Genomic DNA, 17,126 nt, shown 5'->3' with positions numbered 1-17,126 from the left:
TCAGAAAATTTTGTTTATTTATTGTCGTAGTTTGTAAATATCTTGATAAATATTAATAATTTTGGTAGTGTTTGTGGGGGTTAGAAAGTTGAGAATATGCGTGTAGTACTAAGAATAGAGTGGTTCTTATCAAAAAGAAAAAAAAGAATAGAGTGGTTGATGAAATGTTTAAGAGATTGCTTAAATTTATGTAATTTTAGGATATGAAAATATTTTATGCTTTAAATTCTTATTTATAGATTTCAAAATCCTTTAATTAGTTTAAAGTGAGTTTCAATTAGCTCAATTGGTAAAGTTTTTAATAGTTGAATAAGAGATCTGTGATTTAATTCTCACAAGAGCGGACAGTTGAGACTCTCTCCAAGAAAAAAAAAAGTCTAAAAATAAAATCTACTTTTAATAGTAAATATTATAATATGTTATGGTGTTATACAAATTTTTTTAAATAAAATATGAATTAAGAAAATCAAGTTTTAATATATTCAATAATATTATGGGCAAACATAGATATTATACAATAAATTATGTATTACATATAGATTTGGTTTTTTTAGAAAAATATTATATATAAATCTTAATATATATAAAATTAATTTCAAATGAAATGGTAAAATAGTTCACAAAACATTATCTAGTTATTATAATTGAATTTTTATCGCGTTTCAACTTTAATACAATAAATAAAATATAATTATAATCCCAAATTTCTTCCATTTCCACCCCCCCCCCCCCCCCCCCCCCCACATAAGTCATAACTACTGATACCTGATCCACAAACTAGTCATCAATTCCCTTTCTGCTCTTACCAATGGGCATCACTCACTCACTCTCTCACAATTTCAGAAAATTTTGTTTATTTTATAGTTTTAACTTGTAATTTGCAAATATCTTGATTAATATCATCATATTAATTTAATTTTTTTGGTAGTGTTTGTGTGTTTGTGGGGTCAGAAAGTTGAGAAGCTGTTACTACCAAGAAGAGAGAGATAGAAGAGTACAAGGCAAAGTGAGCGAGTCCTAGGTAGTAGATAAAAATGTTGATAACGGTCAGAGAACTTTCTTCTTCTTCTCTCCTTAGCTTCCAACTCAATCCCAAAGCCACTCCAACTCCAAGGCTCAAGAAATCAATCTGCCGTGCCAGCTTCTCTGTTCAGAGAAAACCCAACACCACCAAATCATGGAACTTTGGCCTTCACTCCAACAGGTATGACATACTTTGTTTCCACAAAATGGGTTTTCTCCTAATGGGTCTTTGGTTTTTCTTCTTTTCTAGCTGTAGTTTGCTCTGTTTTTTTTTTTTATGCGATGCCTGTTTCTTTGTATGCTATCAATTTCTCATACAAACACACAATTAGAAAAAGGGACCAAGAAACTGAGAGTAATGGGTAGTTGGATAGAATTCTATAGTCTGAAAAGACACCAATTTTAGTAGAGGTTCTGTGAACAATCAGTCAACTGAAACTTGGATGCAGTTTAAGTAGTGTCAACAAAAACTGGCTTAAAGTTTGCACAATCAATGTGGCAGTTCAACTCTGTGTTCTTTAGGTTTATGAAAAGCAACTTAATATTCCATCACATAAGGATGAACTGATGAAGATGGAATGCCAAGATGGTGAATTGCCTAAAAATATAGACTAGTAATTTATTTATCACCTGGCAGGGTTCTGAAGAGTAATATTAAAGTACAGTCAAGATCTTCTTTAAATATACAAGTAGAATCACAGTATACAATTTGAGAAGTGCTGTACACTGCAGCTTGTAAATACTGTTTTTTTGCAACGATTTGTTTAGTATAGGCAAATAATTTTCTATCTATTTTAATAATCTAAACAATGATAGTGCCTCTCTTTCTTTTGTCAATTATTTTCATTTAAAAGTTTCTATACTAATCCCCCCACCAACTAGTATATAAATTATTAAATTAAATTAAAAAAAATCTTATAGGTCATCTTCATATTCTGGAGATATCAGGTTACTTGCTATTATAGCTATATTTATCCTTTTTGCTGATTGGAGTTTCTTTGCAGCTGTGAGGGCTCCGTATTTGATCCCTTGGGTATTAATTCAGATGTACCTTCTGGTTTAAATGCTGCCTGGGAAAGTTTTCTGTGCTTGTTTTCACAAACATATGAAAGTGCTTCTAGTGCAAAAAAGGAGAAACCTTCCTCTGCTCGAGGAGTAGCAGGTTTGTCTCTAAACTTGTAAAATGTTATTCAAGATCTTCAATTGCAATTCAATTAATGTCTGTAGCTTTTAGTAGTTGATTAAAATACATTGAAATTGGCAGCTGCAATAGAGGACAGTAACATTGATTTTGGGGACTTCTTCAAAGGTCCATTACCAGGAAAGTTTCTCAAGCTCTTAGGTTATCTAGCCTTATCACGGCTTGGAATATACATACCTCTTGGTGGGGTAAATAGTGAGGCTTTTCTTGGAAATTTGGATCAGAACAGTTTATTGAGCACTCTGGATACATTTTCTGGAGGAGGCATTGGTAGACTTGGAATATGCTCTCTTGGTATTGTTCCCTTCATCAATGCACAGATTGTGTTCCAGCTTCTTACGCAAATTTATCCCAAGTTGCAAGATCTTCAGAAAAGAGAAGGAGAAGCAGGAAGAAAGAAAATTCTTCAGTATACTCGATATGCTTCAGTTGGGTTTGCCATTGTACAGGTAAGGAACTTCACTTAACTTGAATGAAGAACAGGTTTACACATTAGAATTTCTGAGAGGGAATAAAACTTTGATTGATGTTTACTGCTTTGCATGCATTACAATTGTTTATAAATACTAGTATGATGCCAATTGGATAAGTTTGTTCATAAAAAATAGTATGATGCCAATGGGAAAATGAATGAAATAAAGAAAGAACTGCAACTATCATATGTTGAATTTTGCTTCCTGTTACTAAAAGATACCAAGTTGAAAATGGTGTGACGTGGTTTGGACTGTTTGATTAGGGAAAATGGTGCATATGTCACAGATAATTTATGTTTAGAATTATAGCACAACTGTGGGTAGGATAGACCATCAACATCCTCTCCTGAAAATTCCTATATCTTTATTAATATTTCTCACTTTCCATATAACAATAATATTGTAATACTTCTTTTTTTCTGAGCTGTTTGATTGAGCTTTGATCATAATATTCTTTTATCCATCTTTGGTTGCCATTACAGGCAATTGGCCAAGTACTCTACCTTCGGCCCTATGTCAATGACTTCAGTACACAATGGGTTCTTACTTCTGTTACCTTATTGACTCTTGGCTCAGCATTTACAACATACATAGGGGAGCGAATTACGGACCTCAAACTTGGAAATGGCACATCCCTTTTGATATTCACAAGCATTATCTCCTACTTGCCTGCATCTTTTGGTAGGACTGTTGCACAAGCATTTCAGGATGGTAACTACATTGGACTCATCGCAATCATTGTCTCCTTCTTCCTATTGGTCCTCAGTATTGTATATGTTCAGGTAAGTGCTGCTTATATTGTTTAACAAAGATGTCCTTGGAAGTAAAGAAATGTTAACAATTTTATCAACAAAGGGTTTCAGGAAGCAGAGAGGAAAATTCCACTTAACTATGCCTCGAGATACACCAGTAAAAGTGGAGGGCTTCAAAAATCTGCTTACCTACCCTTTAAGGTTTGTATTCAAGCTTCTTGCCTTACGTTTCTGTAGTTTTAGATTTCTAATCCTGAGGACTCTTGTCCACACATACTTGGGAAATGTATGCTGGTTTTTTCACCTAAACAATATTTACTTATGCTTTAAGGCTCACAAAAACAAAAATAACTAAAATGTGGCCATGGACCAGCTCAATTTTGATCCTGTTACAAATATTACATAAGCATACCCTTGCCTGGCTTCCAATCATATAATCACCAAACTGGACCATCTCAACCAACATTTTCTCATTCTATCGGCATTCAACAAGGATGTTACCTATAGCTTCAAGTGAAAATATTGGTTAGAGATTATATTCTTTCTTATCTTGTCATACGTTTCTTTCATCCATTCTTAATTCTTGATTACCATGTCTGTTTCATAGAAGTTCTCTGCCTGGGTGGTAATCATACATCAATGTCTGAGCTCTTCCATAGTAGTTCTCCACATTTAATTTATATTCTCTTTTCTTAGGTTGAGGGTTTATTTATTTATTATTTTTTATAATCTTTGGAATAATCTAAATCTTCTGATTGAGCAGGTGAATAGTTCTGGAGTGATGCCAATTATATTTTCTACCTCATCATTAGCTCTTCCTGCTACTCTAGCACGCTTTACTGGTTTAAATGCACTGAAGAATGCCGCAGTGGCCTTAAATCCAGGGGGTAAGATTTTTGTGATTTTTAATGGTAAAAATTGTTAAAGATTGAAGGATATAAACGAAATATAATCTGTTTATGGACTCTAGTAATGCTAGTCTCATTCAGCTTACATGATTGGTCTCTGAAATCTGCTACAAATGTCCATAATCTACCCAAATGTTGTATTGGCAGCTGGTATGAAGAAGAAACAAAAATACATAGCTGTTAGTTTGATGTATGATGCATCTCTCAAGTGTGATGCTAGACTGAATCTTTTTTTCTTGTTTCTCTTTTTCCTTCTTGTTTGCAATTTGTTGTGTTCTGGCCTCATCTACTTAAAATTTTCAGTCCAAACGCTAATACCCTAAACCTATAAGCCCTTGAAAATTAGATCTTGTATACTCTCTCTCTCTTCCTCTCTCCCTCCGGGGCTTTGCCATATGTGTAAGTCAAATAAAATTTTTGTAATTGTTGGCAATAGACTCAGCCTTTTGCTGTTGCAGTCTCCATGGTTGGATGTCAGGTTCAACAAGAAACATGCTGTCAGTTTGTTAGCATTTGGCAGATTAGGCTCTCTTTTTTTATCAGATAAGAACATCTGACAATTTAAAACTAACCAGATAACTTTTTGTAGGTTCTTTCTATCTCCCCACGAACATCCTTTTAATAGCCTTCTTCAACTACTATTATACTTTCCTACAATTGGACCCTGATGATGTGAGTGAACAGTTAAAGCGCCAAGGTGCATCAATTCCACTTGTGCGACCGGGTAAAAGTACAGCTGCATTTATTAAAACGGTAATTTTTCACCTTTTTAATAAAATTTATTGCCCATTAATGCATTATGAATCCTGAATTGTCAACCAGTTGACTCGATTGATTTGGCCATGCCTGATGTTCCTTTAGTGTTATCATAGAGTGATTATCAGAAGCTTGTGTGAATTATAGACTATGCTTTTTATTAGAATGGTTTGAAATGGTGCATAATTGTCATTTTATTAAATAGTGATTGAGAGTTCAACTTTTTTTCAACCCTGTAGCATTCATTGCCACATAATTTGGGGAACATCTTAATGTTCATATTCATAAAAGTATATTTGTATGGACAGTATTGCATGATGCAGGACTCAACGCATACCCACACAACATATTCTTAATCAATCTGTGGCATCACAAAAGGAGTTTCAAAAGCTTATGCTTTAATTATTTCTCTACAGTGTGCTATACTGCTATGCAACCTTCACTCAAAGATTATTGCTAAATATATATCACTTCCCTACTTGGCTACTTATGTGTTTTTCTCCATCCTTTAATTATGTATCTTTTTGGCTTTGGTATGATTGTGAATTCATCTTTGTTCTTTTATGGCTGGAATATAGGTTCTTAGTCGGATATCAGTTCTTGGTTCGGGCTTTTTGGCAATACTGGCTGCTGGTCCTGCCTTGATAGAACAAACCACACACCTGACTGCATTTCGGGGATTTGCTGGTACATCTGTTCTCATTCTTGTTGGCTGTGCAACAGACACTGCAAGAAAAGTTCAAGCAGAAATAATTTCCCAAAAGTACAAGAACATAGAATTTTATGACATTGACAAGTATGGCCCATAAAAGGAATGAGAGGATACATCTGCAAAAGTTCTAACGCTAGCGAATGGATACATCTGCAAGAGAGATGATATGGTGATACTTTGCCATGTTAGATTTGGTTCGGCAGTCCCTGTATTTTCATTGTTTTGAATATACGTATCGATTTACACTTGTACATAGTGCTGCAGAACAGCCTACTAATTGATTTATGGCCAGCTCTCTAGTCTCAACATGTTAAGTTATCACAAATAATTGGAATATTCATTGTTTGCTCATTGCTGACCAGTTTTGTGTCAAAGGAAACAGAAGTTGGGGAGATAGCCTAGTTTGTCAAATTCCTCTGACCGGCTTTACCTTACACAGCTTTCATATTTTTCCGATTGTATTTTCTACGCAGTGTAGGAACATTTCATTTGCAACAAGTTCGTTGTCTAATATTGTAATCAATGAGAAGCAGAAGCTGGAGAAAGCAAAGCATAGTAGAGAGCATAAAATCCAGCTCCTTATATATATACACTTCTTTTGGGCAATAATATTTGCCTTGGAATATTTCCTATGAATCCTTATTGGTAATGCCCAAGCTGCTCATAAATTTTAACTTTGAGCAATTTTAGTCCTGAAATTTAGAACAATCACTTCTAGTCTTTCTAATTCCTAGCTATTACAGTGAGACGCCATAGATTGGCCATTTGGTATTTGCATTATACTTTACAAGTTTAGAGGATGGGTCAGGTGAGAGAGCACCTTTGAGCTCAACTCAATTCCCTCCCTATGGTGCTGAACCTTAAGAAAAGAAACATCATACCGGGAAAAATAATCCAGGTACGAATGCTCGTCATTGACGCTTTTATACAAATATAAATTACTGCCATTGAATTGAACTCACAAGAGGTTACTCTTTAAGTCTTACTATAATGTTTGTGTATTTATATAAATTGCGGTCTTTTCTGGAGTAAAAAAGCCGTATTTGATCACAAATCTTACAGTTAAAAGTACCCTACTATTACCAAATTGTTTGAATGAGCCATCACCCTGATCAAGTAAACATATAAGACACAACATTATCACACATGTACTTCAATTCACAAACTACAATCTTTTGAAGACCCACATTACCAAAAAACCAATATTTTCAGCGACCCTAAAGGTGTCAATAAGTAAGCATGGGAACTTCAAGAAGCATCATATGAGCATTCCAGTAAAGATGTGGAATACCATATTCAAAATGTAAGGATCCTGATGTGTATTTTCTATGGGTTTCGCCTTGTCAGACAAAGCTTCCTGTATACCACTAGCCTGATGCAAGCAACTATTCATCATCAGGTTCAGTGGAAAAGTCAGGCTCTTCAGGTTTTGGTAACTTAGGCATCTCATCTTTTAACCTATGAGCCCCTCTCCTTGTGTTCGCAGCAAACCTTGAAGCCAGTATTGTGACCCCAAGGTTGAGTTTTGCCTGAGAAGGATTTGAACCAGGAGAAAAATGTTCCTCTTCCTTCTCATTGGCTTCTTTCTCACTCAACGCAGAGGATTCCCTCATGCTGAGATCTTTTGCAGTCATCCTCCTCTTGTACCGATGCCAAGCAGCCTGTATGAAGCAGGCTGCCCAAGTCCTCCAATGGTGAGAATAAAATCGGAAGGTGTGCTGCAGCTTCTTGCTGTGGAGGCGTCTGAATTGATTGGCCACAAATCTGAGATCTTCAGCTCGCAGTGCAAAACCTTCAACTTCATTCAGTGCTCTGACTGTTCTAGTTGAAGATGGCAAGTTCACTGTAGATTTGGGAAGCAATGCCCATGCAAGTAGTTCCTCCCCACAAAAATCTCCAGGTCTCAATATAATTGAGTTGAAGAAACCAGTTCGCCCTCCATTGGTTGTAGAACTGTCCAGTCTACCTCTGATAATAAAAAGCATCTCCGTCACAGGGTCACCCTCACGAACAATGTAGGTCCCTGCAGTGCTTAGGGAGGATACTAGACGCTCACATATTGCATCAAGCAGCTGATCATCCATCTGTGAGAAGAAGGGAACCTGAAAAAAAGGAAAGCAAGTGAGTTTATATGCTCCTACAGAAGTAACTAAATTGAAAAAATACTGCCATTTCTTCCTTTTGCGTTTGTGTGTGTGTGAAAGTGAGAAGAAAGGGGGGGGGGGAGGGGGGGAATGTCCACCATGTTCAACAAAAGATACAAATAGAGGTTATTTCAAATGACTTTGTTAGACCAAATTATGTACACGTAACACTCAGTCTGAACTCTGAAGTCTGATAGTTTTTTCAGTATTGCCTATGCCACATAATCTTGAAAAGACTACAGTCGGTATCATGGATTCTGGGATTCTATATTATACACAGCATGTATAGAGTCAGTTTCCTGGATCAATTACCCTCGATCATTTATTATTATTTTTAATGTGTAAAACACACCGTTATTAGCAGGCTGGAGAGCTATTCTCAAACAAATAATGGCATGTTTGTAATACATTTCACATATAAGCCTTGGAGGCTAGTTAGAAAAGATACTCCCAAGGATCTTTATGGCTGTAAGTCCCACATGAGAGTTCCTCCAAACCCATTCTTTTGTGTAGAATATGAAAAAATGACCAAAGAGTGCAGGTTTTTAGCTCTAAAAATACTTGTGGGAGAACCATACACGACGAACAAGGTCCAAGCATAGGTGGCACTGGATATCACGGCGAAGATCAGCAGGTAAGCCACGGAGGATGGCTTCTTCATCAACTCCTCGAGTTGCAAGCCACTTATATTGAACAAAACATCGAACGCGTTGTCTCAAATCTTCAGGGAGTTGGCGGTGCCTCATCCACTCCTCAGTGTCTCTTCGCTTGAGTCTCCATTCCTCTAGCCTCACAGTGAGAGATTGCAAGTACGTCTACATCAGAAAAGCAACCTTAACACATAAACTAGCATTTCATAAACGAGAATCAATGATACGTTTCAAAGTTAATATTAAATTTTAACTTAAATGTAACTGCATCTGATGGTTAAGTTATTATAAGGGAGGAATAAAAAAGAAGTTACAAGAAAGGAAAAGAGAGAACTTAGCAGCGTCAGCTGGCAAGTAGAGACAACTTCACAAGATGATCCACAATTTCTAAAATCATCATTTTCCTAATGGATATGAATAAGGGCTTAAAGAGAGAAAAAAAAAAAAAAAGCCGGGCCAATTGCAAATGACAGAAGACTAGTCAATACCAAAATTCCTTAGTACCTGTGTGCATGCACAAACACACAATACAAAATTATATGTATGATGATATTAAACTATTCAGTAAAGAAGCAAAATTAAGTTCATGATGTTACATAGGAACCATCAACTGGAAAAATAATAATAATAATAATATGATTCAGACATCCTAATTCAGTACAGACTGTATAGTGATAAGAGTATAACACACAAAAGAAAAGTGCACTCAAATACCACAGATGATTGCACTGGCTTGATTGTCCAAAAGACTCCCCGGATAGATCCATATATGTCTAGACACTAGAATCTCTTACTAACTACTTACTGCGGGGTGCCTTATTAAACTATCTAAATGACAAATAAAACATAAAAAAGTGACCCATAAAAATAGTATTGTACCAAATCTTCTCCCTTGTCTTCTTAATCAATCAAGCAAGCAAACCTCAAGGATCTATTGCAGGCACAGGCAGCATCGGGTGTTACGTATAACAATTAAATTGGTCACAAGTTCATATTGAGTCCCCACAATTATACAAGCATGAGCCAAGCATAACTAATAGGAAGAGATGCCCAAAAAGAACACAAACAGTCTCACCTAAAGAAGTTCACTTTGCAAATAATACTGTACAAAAATCTAGATTTGAATGAAGAAAAGGTATAGACCTGGGAAGCAAGAACTAATAACTTGGCTCGTTTTAACTTTCTAGTGAAAATGTACTAGACAAAATGCATGAAATGTTCAAAGTTTAAAAGAAGTGAAAAATAAACATTCATTAAGTTCTTAATTGACAGAAAAGTAAATTGAAAGTTGAATGGCAACAAATTAAAAATATACCTGCATATTCCCAATCAAATGGGCAAATAAGACAAGACCCAGGATGGCAATAAGAATAGCAAATGATGTCTCTCCAATAAAAGTGCTTGTGGACAAATTCTGCCCATATGAACTGAGACAAAAGAAAGCAAAGAGATATCTGTAAACAATTTATTTTTGGGCAGACTAGCTGTTTGTCAGAGAATATACTTCTTAATGATCCTATCATATGCATTTACTTATTGTTAGTGGCAGGGGCTAGGGTCTGTCTATACCTGTTCTTGGTTAACAGTTCTTCCTATCATATGTCATATTTGGAAGTAAAAAGATAAAATGAAGTTATGATTGATCCTCATGTCATGATTGCATATCATAAATGCCATACTTCAAAGAGTTTTTGTTATGAAATCTTATTACTTATCAAAAAAAAAGTTTTTGTTATGAAATCAAAATGCAGGTCCTATGGTTATTGCATTGGCAGTTAAACATGCATTTATGGGCCCCTCAAAAAAAAAAAAAAAAAAAAGCATTTATGGGTGCAAAAACTGGTCAGTTATCAAAAATTATAATTCAAATAAGCGCCAACAGGCCCAACACCACAACTTATACTTAAAAAGCAATTAAAAACTTTTGCAGTCATCATCATTGTTTTTAATAAACGAAGAGAGCATGGTAAAAAGAGAATGATAATCTTAACGTATGAAAAGAAAAATCAATTTTATAAATTCATAACCTTACTAATTAGAAAAGAAATTATACCTTAGATTCTGTAAGCCCCACCATAAACAATAGAAGTACTTTTCAATGAAATTTGAGAAAAGAACATTTTTCGTAACTGCATTTTGAAATAAGCCATAGTTGAACTCATTATTATCATCTGCATTACAGCTCTTAAACACATTTGTAGTACTTTCCCATGTCTTGCGACCAATAAGGTTATCACAATCAAAATAATTCAGCCTGCAAATTGTAGAATTAGATTCCTCTTTACAATACTTTTTCCAACATGAGGAATACCGGTCAATCGATAGCAAATACCATGCTGCCCCTAAAACCTGCAATCATGAAAATACAATCACAATTTGGCATCCCCACTGTGTTACTGAAAATAGAAATAGTATTTAACAAAGGAAGAAAAAAAAAAAAAAAACCCTACCATGATTAGACCAGCAAGGGGTTGGGGAGAGAGAGAGAATTACAATTAGAGGAAGCCAAAAAAAAAGGTTACATACATGGCTAGCCAACATGTACAACAGTAGATTATATGCAGCCCCTGCCCAGGCAGTCTTAGTGACCACTCCGGTTGCCTTAATTATTTGCGAACTTAATGGAAAAATCAGATATAATCTTGGTACATATTGAAGCAGAACAATTAGTGCAAGGGCATTGTTCTTTTGATCAAGTTGGGACCTTCTTGTTGCCGGTATAATAAACCAGATGACCATCTGCATAAATAATTTTAATCAGTTGTGCTTTGACTTTCTCACTAGGAAAGTTTTTGGACCAAAACAAGAACAGCAAAATCATGATAAAGTTTAGATAACAAAATGGCTAAACACATCGCATTTTCGAAACAAAGAAACCATGCCACTTTATAGCTTGCCATGATACAGGAAGAGGAAATTTTAGCTATGGTAATCTAATGTGGATACATTTTAAATGTTATTTCCCTTTTAAAAATTTCATGCCTACCAACAAAGAAAATTAAGAACAGAATAGATTTTACAAAGTGAGCATGATCACCATTATTTCACGCAAACATGACAATAAGTTTGAGACTTCATGTATTTAGCTACATGACTGACTCCTAACAGCAAAACCAAATATGTGGATGGTCCTGAGAACTTGAATGGAATAAAACCATCCAATCAGAGCAACCAAGGCTCCTCTTCAAAATTGTGTAGTGCATACAAAAGCAAATATCCAAGGTATAGAAAGTTGCAACAAAGATAAAAAAAATTTTCCTTCCAAATGTACTTTTCTCCAGATGAAGTTTCATCTTTTAATGCTGAAACTTCTTATTGGAGTCCAGGTCCTAAAACAAGCAATTTCTCTCATCTCGTACCAGCTAGTTGTTTTCATTTTTCAAAAGCTTATTTGAAAATTCACTCAGTAGAGTCAATTTTTTATAGCATCAAGCTGTAGTAGAATATTAATTTGAATTACCCAAAGAAAGTTCCAGCAAAAGTTTTTCAATAGAATTTTCTGGATAATGGATCAATGAGTCTTGAGATTATTAAAGACTCCACAAACAAAAAAACAAAAAAAATAAAGAAACAAAAAAAATAAATAAATAAAGAAGAGAGAAATCACTATAACCTTCCTAAAGCAATAGGATTATACTAGATAATACAGTATTATGACTTAAAATTTCAAAACCTACAAAATCCAGCTCAAGAATTCATTTGAATTTTACTAATCATCATGTGGTCGACACTAACTAATTTGTTGAGGATCCATAGTCAACCCAGAAATTTTGGGATTGAGGCTTTGCTGTTGTTGTTTACATTATTTTGTGCATACTCTAAGTCTGCCTATGTCAGTGTTTAGTGTCCCAAATTCCGTATGCAGCCAATCCCAAACCTCGTGGAAGAAGGGCTGAGGCAGGTTGATAGCCAGTGTAAAAGTTAGTTACTTTATATAAATAAAACCATCACAGATATGGGTTTGGGAATCCCTTACTAGTGACATGCTGACTTTGACCTTAAGTGCAGGGAGGAGGAAAGGGAAAACTAGAGCATTTTCTGTAGGCATCATGCTACATATATTGACATGCAAGTGCAGTAAAAAGTGGGCAAATATTTTGAAACTGTAACGGACAGGTGTGGGGATGAATATAATTAACATAGGCACTTGGAATATAGGATCTTTAAGTGAGAAATTGATGGAAATAGCAGATACAATGGCTAAGAGCAAAATAAACACACTTCACCTTTAAGATACAAAGTGGGTATGTGAGAAATCTAGAGAACCAAGTGAATAGCATACAAAATTTTGGTAGGGAAGACAAAAAAATGTTTAGTAGCCTCCTTTTTCCAAAGTGGAACTCCCAAAAATCTTTCTCACAAAGCAATTAGTCTCAAATCATAATAAAAGGATTCTAACATTGCTTTTGCATATATCTATAAATAAATAATAAAAAAATAAAATGCTTTTGCATATAAATGAATCACTTTTCCACTTTGCCTTTCTTTCTTGAGAAGCAAATATCACACATCAAAACTTTAAATGGCAACCAAAAATAAGAACGTCTTTATACCACTAACCAATATTAAATCTACTGTGGCTCAAACTTGGCTTTTTAACAAATGAGCCTAAAGAAGGAGCTTAGGTTGGTCATTTAGCTTAATGAACAACCCATGTATGAGCTTTGTCTAAGGCTCTAAGCTGCTCAGTGAGTATTTTCATTCGTAGCCCTAACTAATATATAACCAACTATACTTTAAGGTAAAGACTATTATTGTTAAGAAGCAACATGTTTATAAAAATGTACCGTGTTCATAAATAAGCAAAGGTAAAATAAGAATGTTAAGATAACTGCGTGGAAACCTAGGACAATAAGATAAAACATGAAGTTATCCATTCAAAGGTGAGGGTGGCTGAGGAAGAATCACATAAGATGATTTTGCCATGTGCAATGAAGACCAACTAATACACCAGTGAAAATAATCAACTTAACTCAAATCATCGGAGTGAATAGATGTAAACGAATGTCAATTATTATATAGGTAGAAGTAGAAAAGAATAATATGTAAATTTGGGTGGCAACAGAGTATGTTCTTAGAAGATAGAACAGAAAAAAATAATATATATGAATGACCCCAGTTAATTGATGAAAATCCATTATCTAATTGGGACTAAGGATTAGTTGAGTTGACTTCCATAGAATGTGTCATATTCTATGTAGTTAAATTCTTTATCTGATTTAATTCTTGATAAACTTGATCTAATGTAAACCAAAGTCCAAGTCTTTTTGCTGCACAATCCAACTATATTCAAAGAAAAAGCAAATTTAATAGGAGGATATGTGTGAAATAAGATGTATAGAAGGTCCTACACACTCCACAACAAAGTACCTGAGGAAGGGGCAGTGTGGCAATGAGATCAATAAAGAAGTCCGATCTGATATACCTCCGTGCAATCTTCTTTGGATCCATGACAAGTTCACCCCTCCCAAACACTCGGGAGCTAGGTGCAACATAAGCAGTCCTGAATTTTATAATCACGTGCAACAAATAAAATATATCTGCAACAGTTCGGAAACAGGTCACAATAATTCGCAAATGGAAGTCTGTCTTCACGCATGAAGAGTCAGTATTTCCTCCAAGAGTGGGCAAGAAAAAATATAATGGATCAACAAAAAGCGCCACTAAGCATGAAAAAATGAAAACCCGGTTCCATTGCAGCACAATCTTGCTACCCGGGTCAAGAATTCTCTTACGCCATGGCTCGTGATCCTCTGGAAACACCTTAAAATTCCCATTTCTGAAAGTTTCATTATATCTATTTCTTCCCCCGACCATCCCATTATCAGGTTTTAGCAATGAAGATGGTGGAACCTTATATGCAGATGATGACCTTTCTAGCTGTGATGGTTCAGTTCTTCCCAATCCCCATGAAGACTCGTTATTTTTTTTCCCATCAGAATAAAACCTACAACAGTTTAGGCCCAACAAAATTATTGTCATACAATGCATAAAAGCTCAATTTTTTAACTGAATACACTAAAAAAAAAAAAAACCCTATTTTCATATTTTATGTGGCTTTGGCTTCAGATAACTCAAAATCCACTATGATTAAGCCCATTACATACATAAAACTGTATTAAGGTCCAGCTGACAGAGAGTTTAAAAGTTCTCTAAAACACTAAACATAATTAAATCAGTTAGTTTGAGTAGTTCACAAATTATCTTAGCCAAAATAGAGCATTTGTAACCAAAAGCTGAGCTCATCTTAGCTATAAATATAGTAGTATTGATTCTATTGAAGGCCCTATTTCAATAGAAGTTGTGTCTCAGCAACCCCAAAAACTAAAATTTTACAGAAACAAACAAAACCCAGAAGATGAAATAGAGAAAGGAACACTTATTACCTGACTAGCTTTTCCTTCTTCAGTTCCATGCCAAGAAGAAGTATAAAGCTGAAATCTGATCCTCTAAAGACCAAACATACCAGTGTTTTCACACTTTGCTCCAAAACCCAACTCTCTAGAAAAAACAAAATCTGAGCTCAGTGAGCTAGAGTTGCAGAGTATTATTGTAGAATAGAGTGAAGGTAAAGGAAATCAGAGATGGGTTTGATAGGGAGATGAAGATCAAAAGGTAGACAGGGACTCACGAGTAGTTTATAACTTATTGGGGGCAGTTGTAAATGTGTTCAGACAAGAATGAACAAGATCTTCTGTTCTTTTTTTTTTTTTGGGGTTAAGTTTCAGACAAGAATAAGAACAAACAAACCAAACAGAACATAAGTCAACAAATGTTGACCCACGAAACAACTAGGAAATGATTTCATCAATTGTTAGTTTGTCTTCAGTCCAGTCCATGTTAAAACCATTTTTTATTTATTTATTTATTATTATTTTTTTCCTGTTTTCTCAAATTTGGGGGTGTAGTTGGACTCATGTTATTTCAGCAACACGTCAAGAGTCAAGACTTGGATTTTATTTTGCTTTATTTTATTTTTGGTTGGGTATCGTATGTATGTATTTTATGAATCCAAAATTAAGGGGAATAACATGGGTCAAGGAATAAACTCAATGTCTTTTCTATTAAAACACTTTGTATTTGTAGGAATATATATATATATATATATATATATTTTTTTTTGAGAATCATGTATTTGTAGGAATAGAGGAAATGCGAATCATTCCCTTTTATATATTATATATAAAGTAGCATATTTAACCACATTATAGATCACAAAATTAAACTCTCACTAATAAACGAGTTCAATTGTTTAGTAAAATTGTAAGGATGCGCTATGTGTTTAGTTTGCCGTAGTGTGAGAGTTCATAGGTCATGCTTACAAAGTTATGTAGCATGGACTGAAAGTTATGTGTACTGAGTGTATCAACTTATTTTTTCTAAAAAAGAATTATTTTATTAAAATACGTTAAAAAGCTTATGGTACATTGGTATTACGATAAAATGCTTTTTAAACACTAAATTTATCGCTGCAACATGGTCAACATGTGAGAGTGCAAGACAAACAAAAATTTAAAGATCAAATGTGAAAAAAAAAAAAAAAAAAAACCCTAACAAGGTTCTATGAGGTTGTTTATCTTCAAATTCTAATAATTTGATTCTTTACTTATTGGCATCTAATTTTGAATCAATATACACACCATTAAGCTATATTCTAGTACATACTTTATAAGGAAAGATAGCTAACAATAACATTAGTAGTGAACTTAAAAAGAGAATTATTAACGAATGCTTTTAAATGTATTCATTTATAAATTATTTTTAGAAATATTTTATGGGAAAATAATAAATCAATTAATTTTTTTGACAGTTTTTTTATATTTTTCATTAAAGTGATGTCAAAACTTTCCTAATATAGTTTATTAACAATTTTTCTAAGTGCATTTAAAAATTAAAAATCAATATTATTTGTTTAGTTATTCCTAGAATACACCTTAATTTACAATATCTACTACATTGTTATTAAACAAATATACTCAGTTTCTTATCAATTATACATTCTTTTGTTCTTTTGGGCAATCGGTCATGTAGTTTACTATTGATACTCTATTTCATTGGTAACTTAGAACATTCTCACACAATATACACTCAACTAACTCAATTTAATATCAATTTAGGTTACCACATCACATGCATGAGCAAAGGCAGCTATCTGCATCAATGCTCATCTACAAAACACCTAGAACTCAAACATCTATTTTTGGAGCATGTGTATTATCAATATCTAATATGTAATTTACAAATAAATAATGAGTGTTTTCATCTTATTATTAAGATTCTCATAATATACTTTAGTCGCCATCCAAACTAATAACCTTATTATAATTTCAAGTTAAGTAACCACGTTGCAACCCAAAGACATTTCAAACTCGAGTAGCCTTTACCTCACTCGTTTACCAAAGCGACCACACATATAAGGTCGTTGAAGATTTAAGCAACTTCACCAATATTTGATTAAGTTTGGCCCAACCAACTAGTGACCGTGCTTTAGGTTTTACAAAAACCTA

The 17,126-nt window shown here is 34.3% G+C and overlaps 2 protein-coding genes across 2 annotated transcripts; one reads left to right on the top strand and one right to left on the bottom strand.

Moving 5' to 3' along the window:
• The first annotated feature begins 763 nt into the window (after positions 1-763).
• Positions 764-6,348, top strand: LOC115977356 (preprotein translocase subunit SCY1, chloroplastic). The gene is made up of 8 exons (XM_031099178.1): positions 764-1,204; positions 2,028-2,185; positions 2,288-2,673; positions 3,180-3,479; positions 3,561-3,650; positions 4,213-4,336; positions 4,947-5,110; positions 5,692-6,348. Exons 1-8 carry the CDS (start codon positions 1,035-1,037, stop codon positions 5,920-5,922), a joined length of 1,623 nt encoding a protein of 540 aa, XP_030955038.1. The 5' UTR covers positions 764-1,034; the 3' UTR covers positions 5,923-6,348.
• A 445-nt stretch (positions 6,349-6,793) lies between these two features.
• On the bottom strand, positions 6,794-15,422 carry LOC115977355 (cyclic nucleotide-gated ion channel 17-like). Its single transcript, XM_031099177.1, has 7 exons — positions 15,006-15,422; positions 13,990-14,566; positions 11,146-11,358; positions 10,673-10,968; positions 9,935-10,046; positions 8,548-8,784; positions 6,794-7,927 (listed from the first exon to the last, which is right to left on the bottom strand). Exons 1-7 carry the CDS (start codon positions 15,032-15,034, stop codon positions 7,211-7,213), a joined length of 2,181 nt encoding a protein of 726 aa, XP_030955037.1. The 5' UTR covers positions 15,035-15,422; the 3' UTR covers positions 6,794-7,210.
• Between the last annotated feature and the right edge of the window lie 1,704 nt (positions 15,423-17,126).

Source organism: Quercus lobata, chromosome 2, assembly GCF_001633185.2.
Source record: "Quercus lobata isolate SW786 chromosome 2, ValleyOak3.0 Primary Assembly, whole genome shotgun sequence".
NCBI lineage: Eukaryota > Viridiplantae > Streptophyta > Magnoliopsida > Fagales > Fagaceae > Quercus > Quercus lobata.
This window is presented reverse-complemented; position numbering and strand designations above follow the sequence as displayed.

Bases quoted from the DNA above. Each gene is read 5' to 3' on its own strand.
- LOC115977356 (XM_031099178.1), top strand. From the start codon at position 1,035: ATGTTGATAACGGTCAGAGAACTTTCTTCTTCTTCTCTCCTTAGCTTC. The intron at 3,480-3,560 runs GTAAGTGCTGCT...AAAGGGTTTCAG, and splicing joins TCAGTATTGTATATGTTCAG to GAAGCAGAGAGGAAAATTCC. The intron at 3,651-4,212 runs GTTTGTATTCAA...CTGATTGAGCAG, and splicing joins CTGCTTACCTACCCTTTAAG to GTGAATAGTTCTGGAGTGAT.
- LOC115977355 (XM_031099177.1), bottom strand. From the start codon at position 15,034: ATGGAACTGAAGAAGGAAAAGCTAGTCAG. The intron at 11,359-13,989 runs GTACTTTGTTGT...TTATTTATGCAG, and splicing joins CCACACTGCCCCTTCCTCAG to ATGGTCATCTGGTTTATTAT. The intron at 10,969-11,145 runs GTATGTAACCTT...TCATGATTGCAG, and splicing joins TGTACATGTTGGCTAGCCAT to GTTTTAGGGGCAGCATGGTA.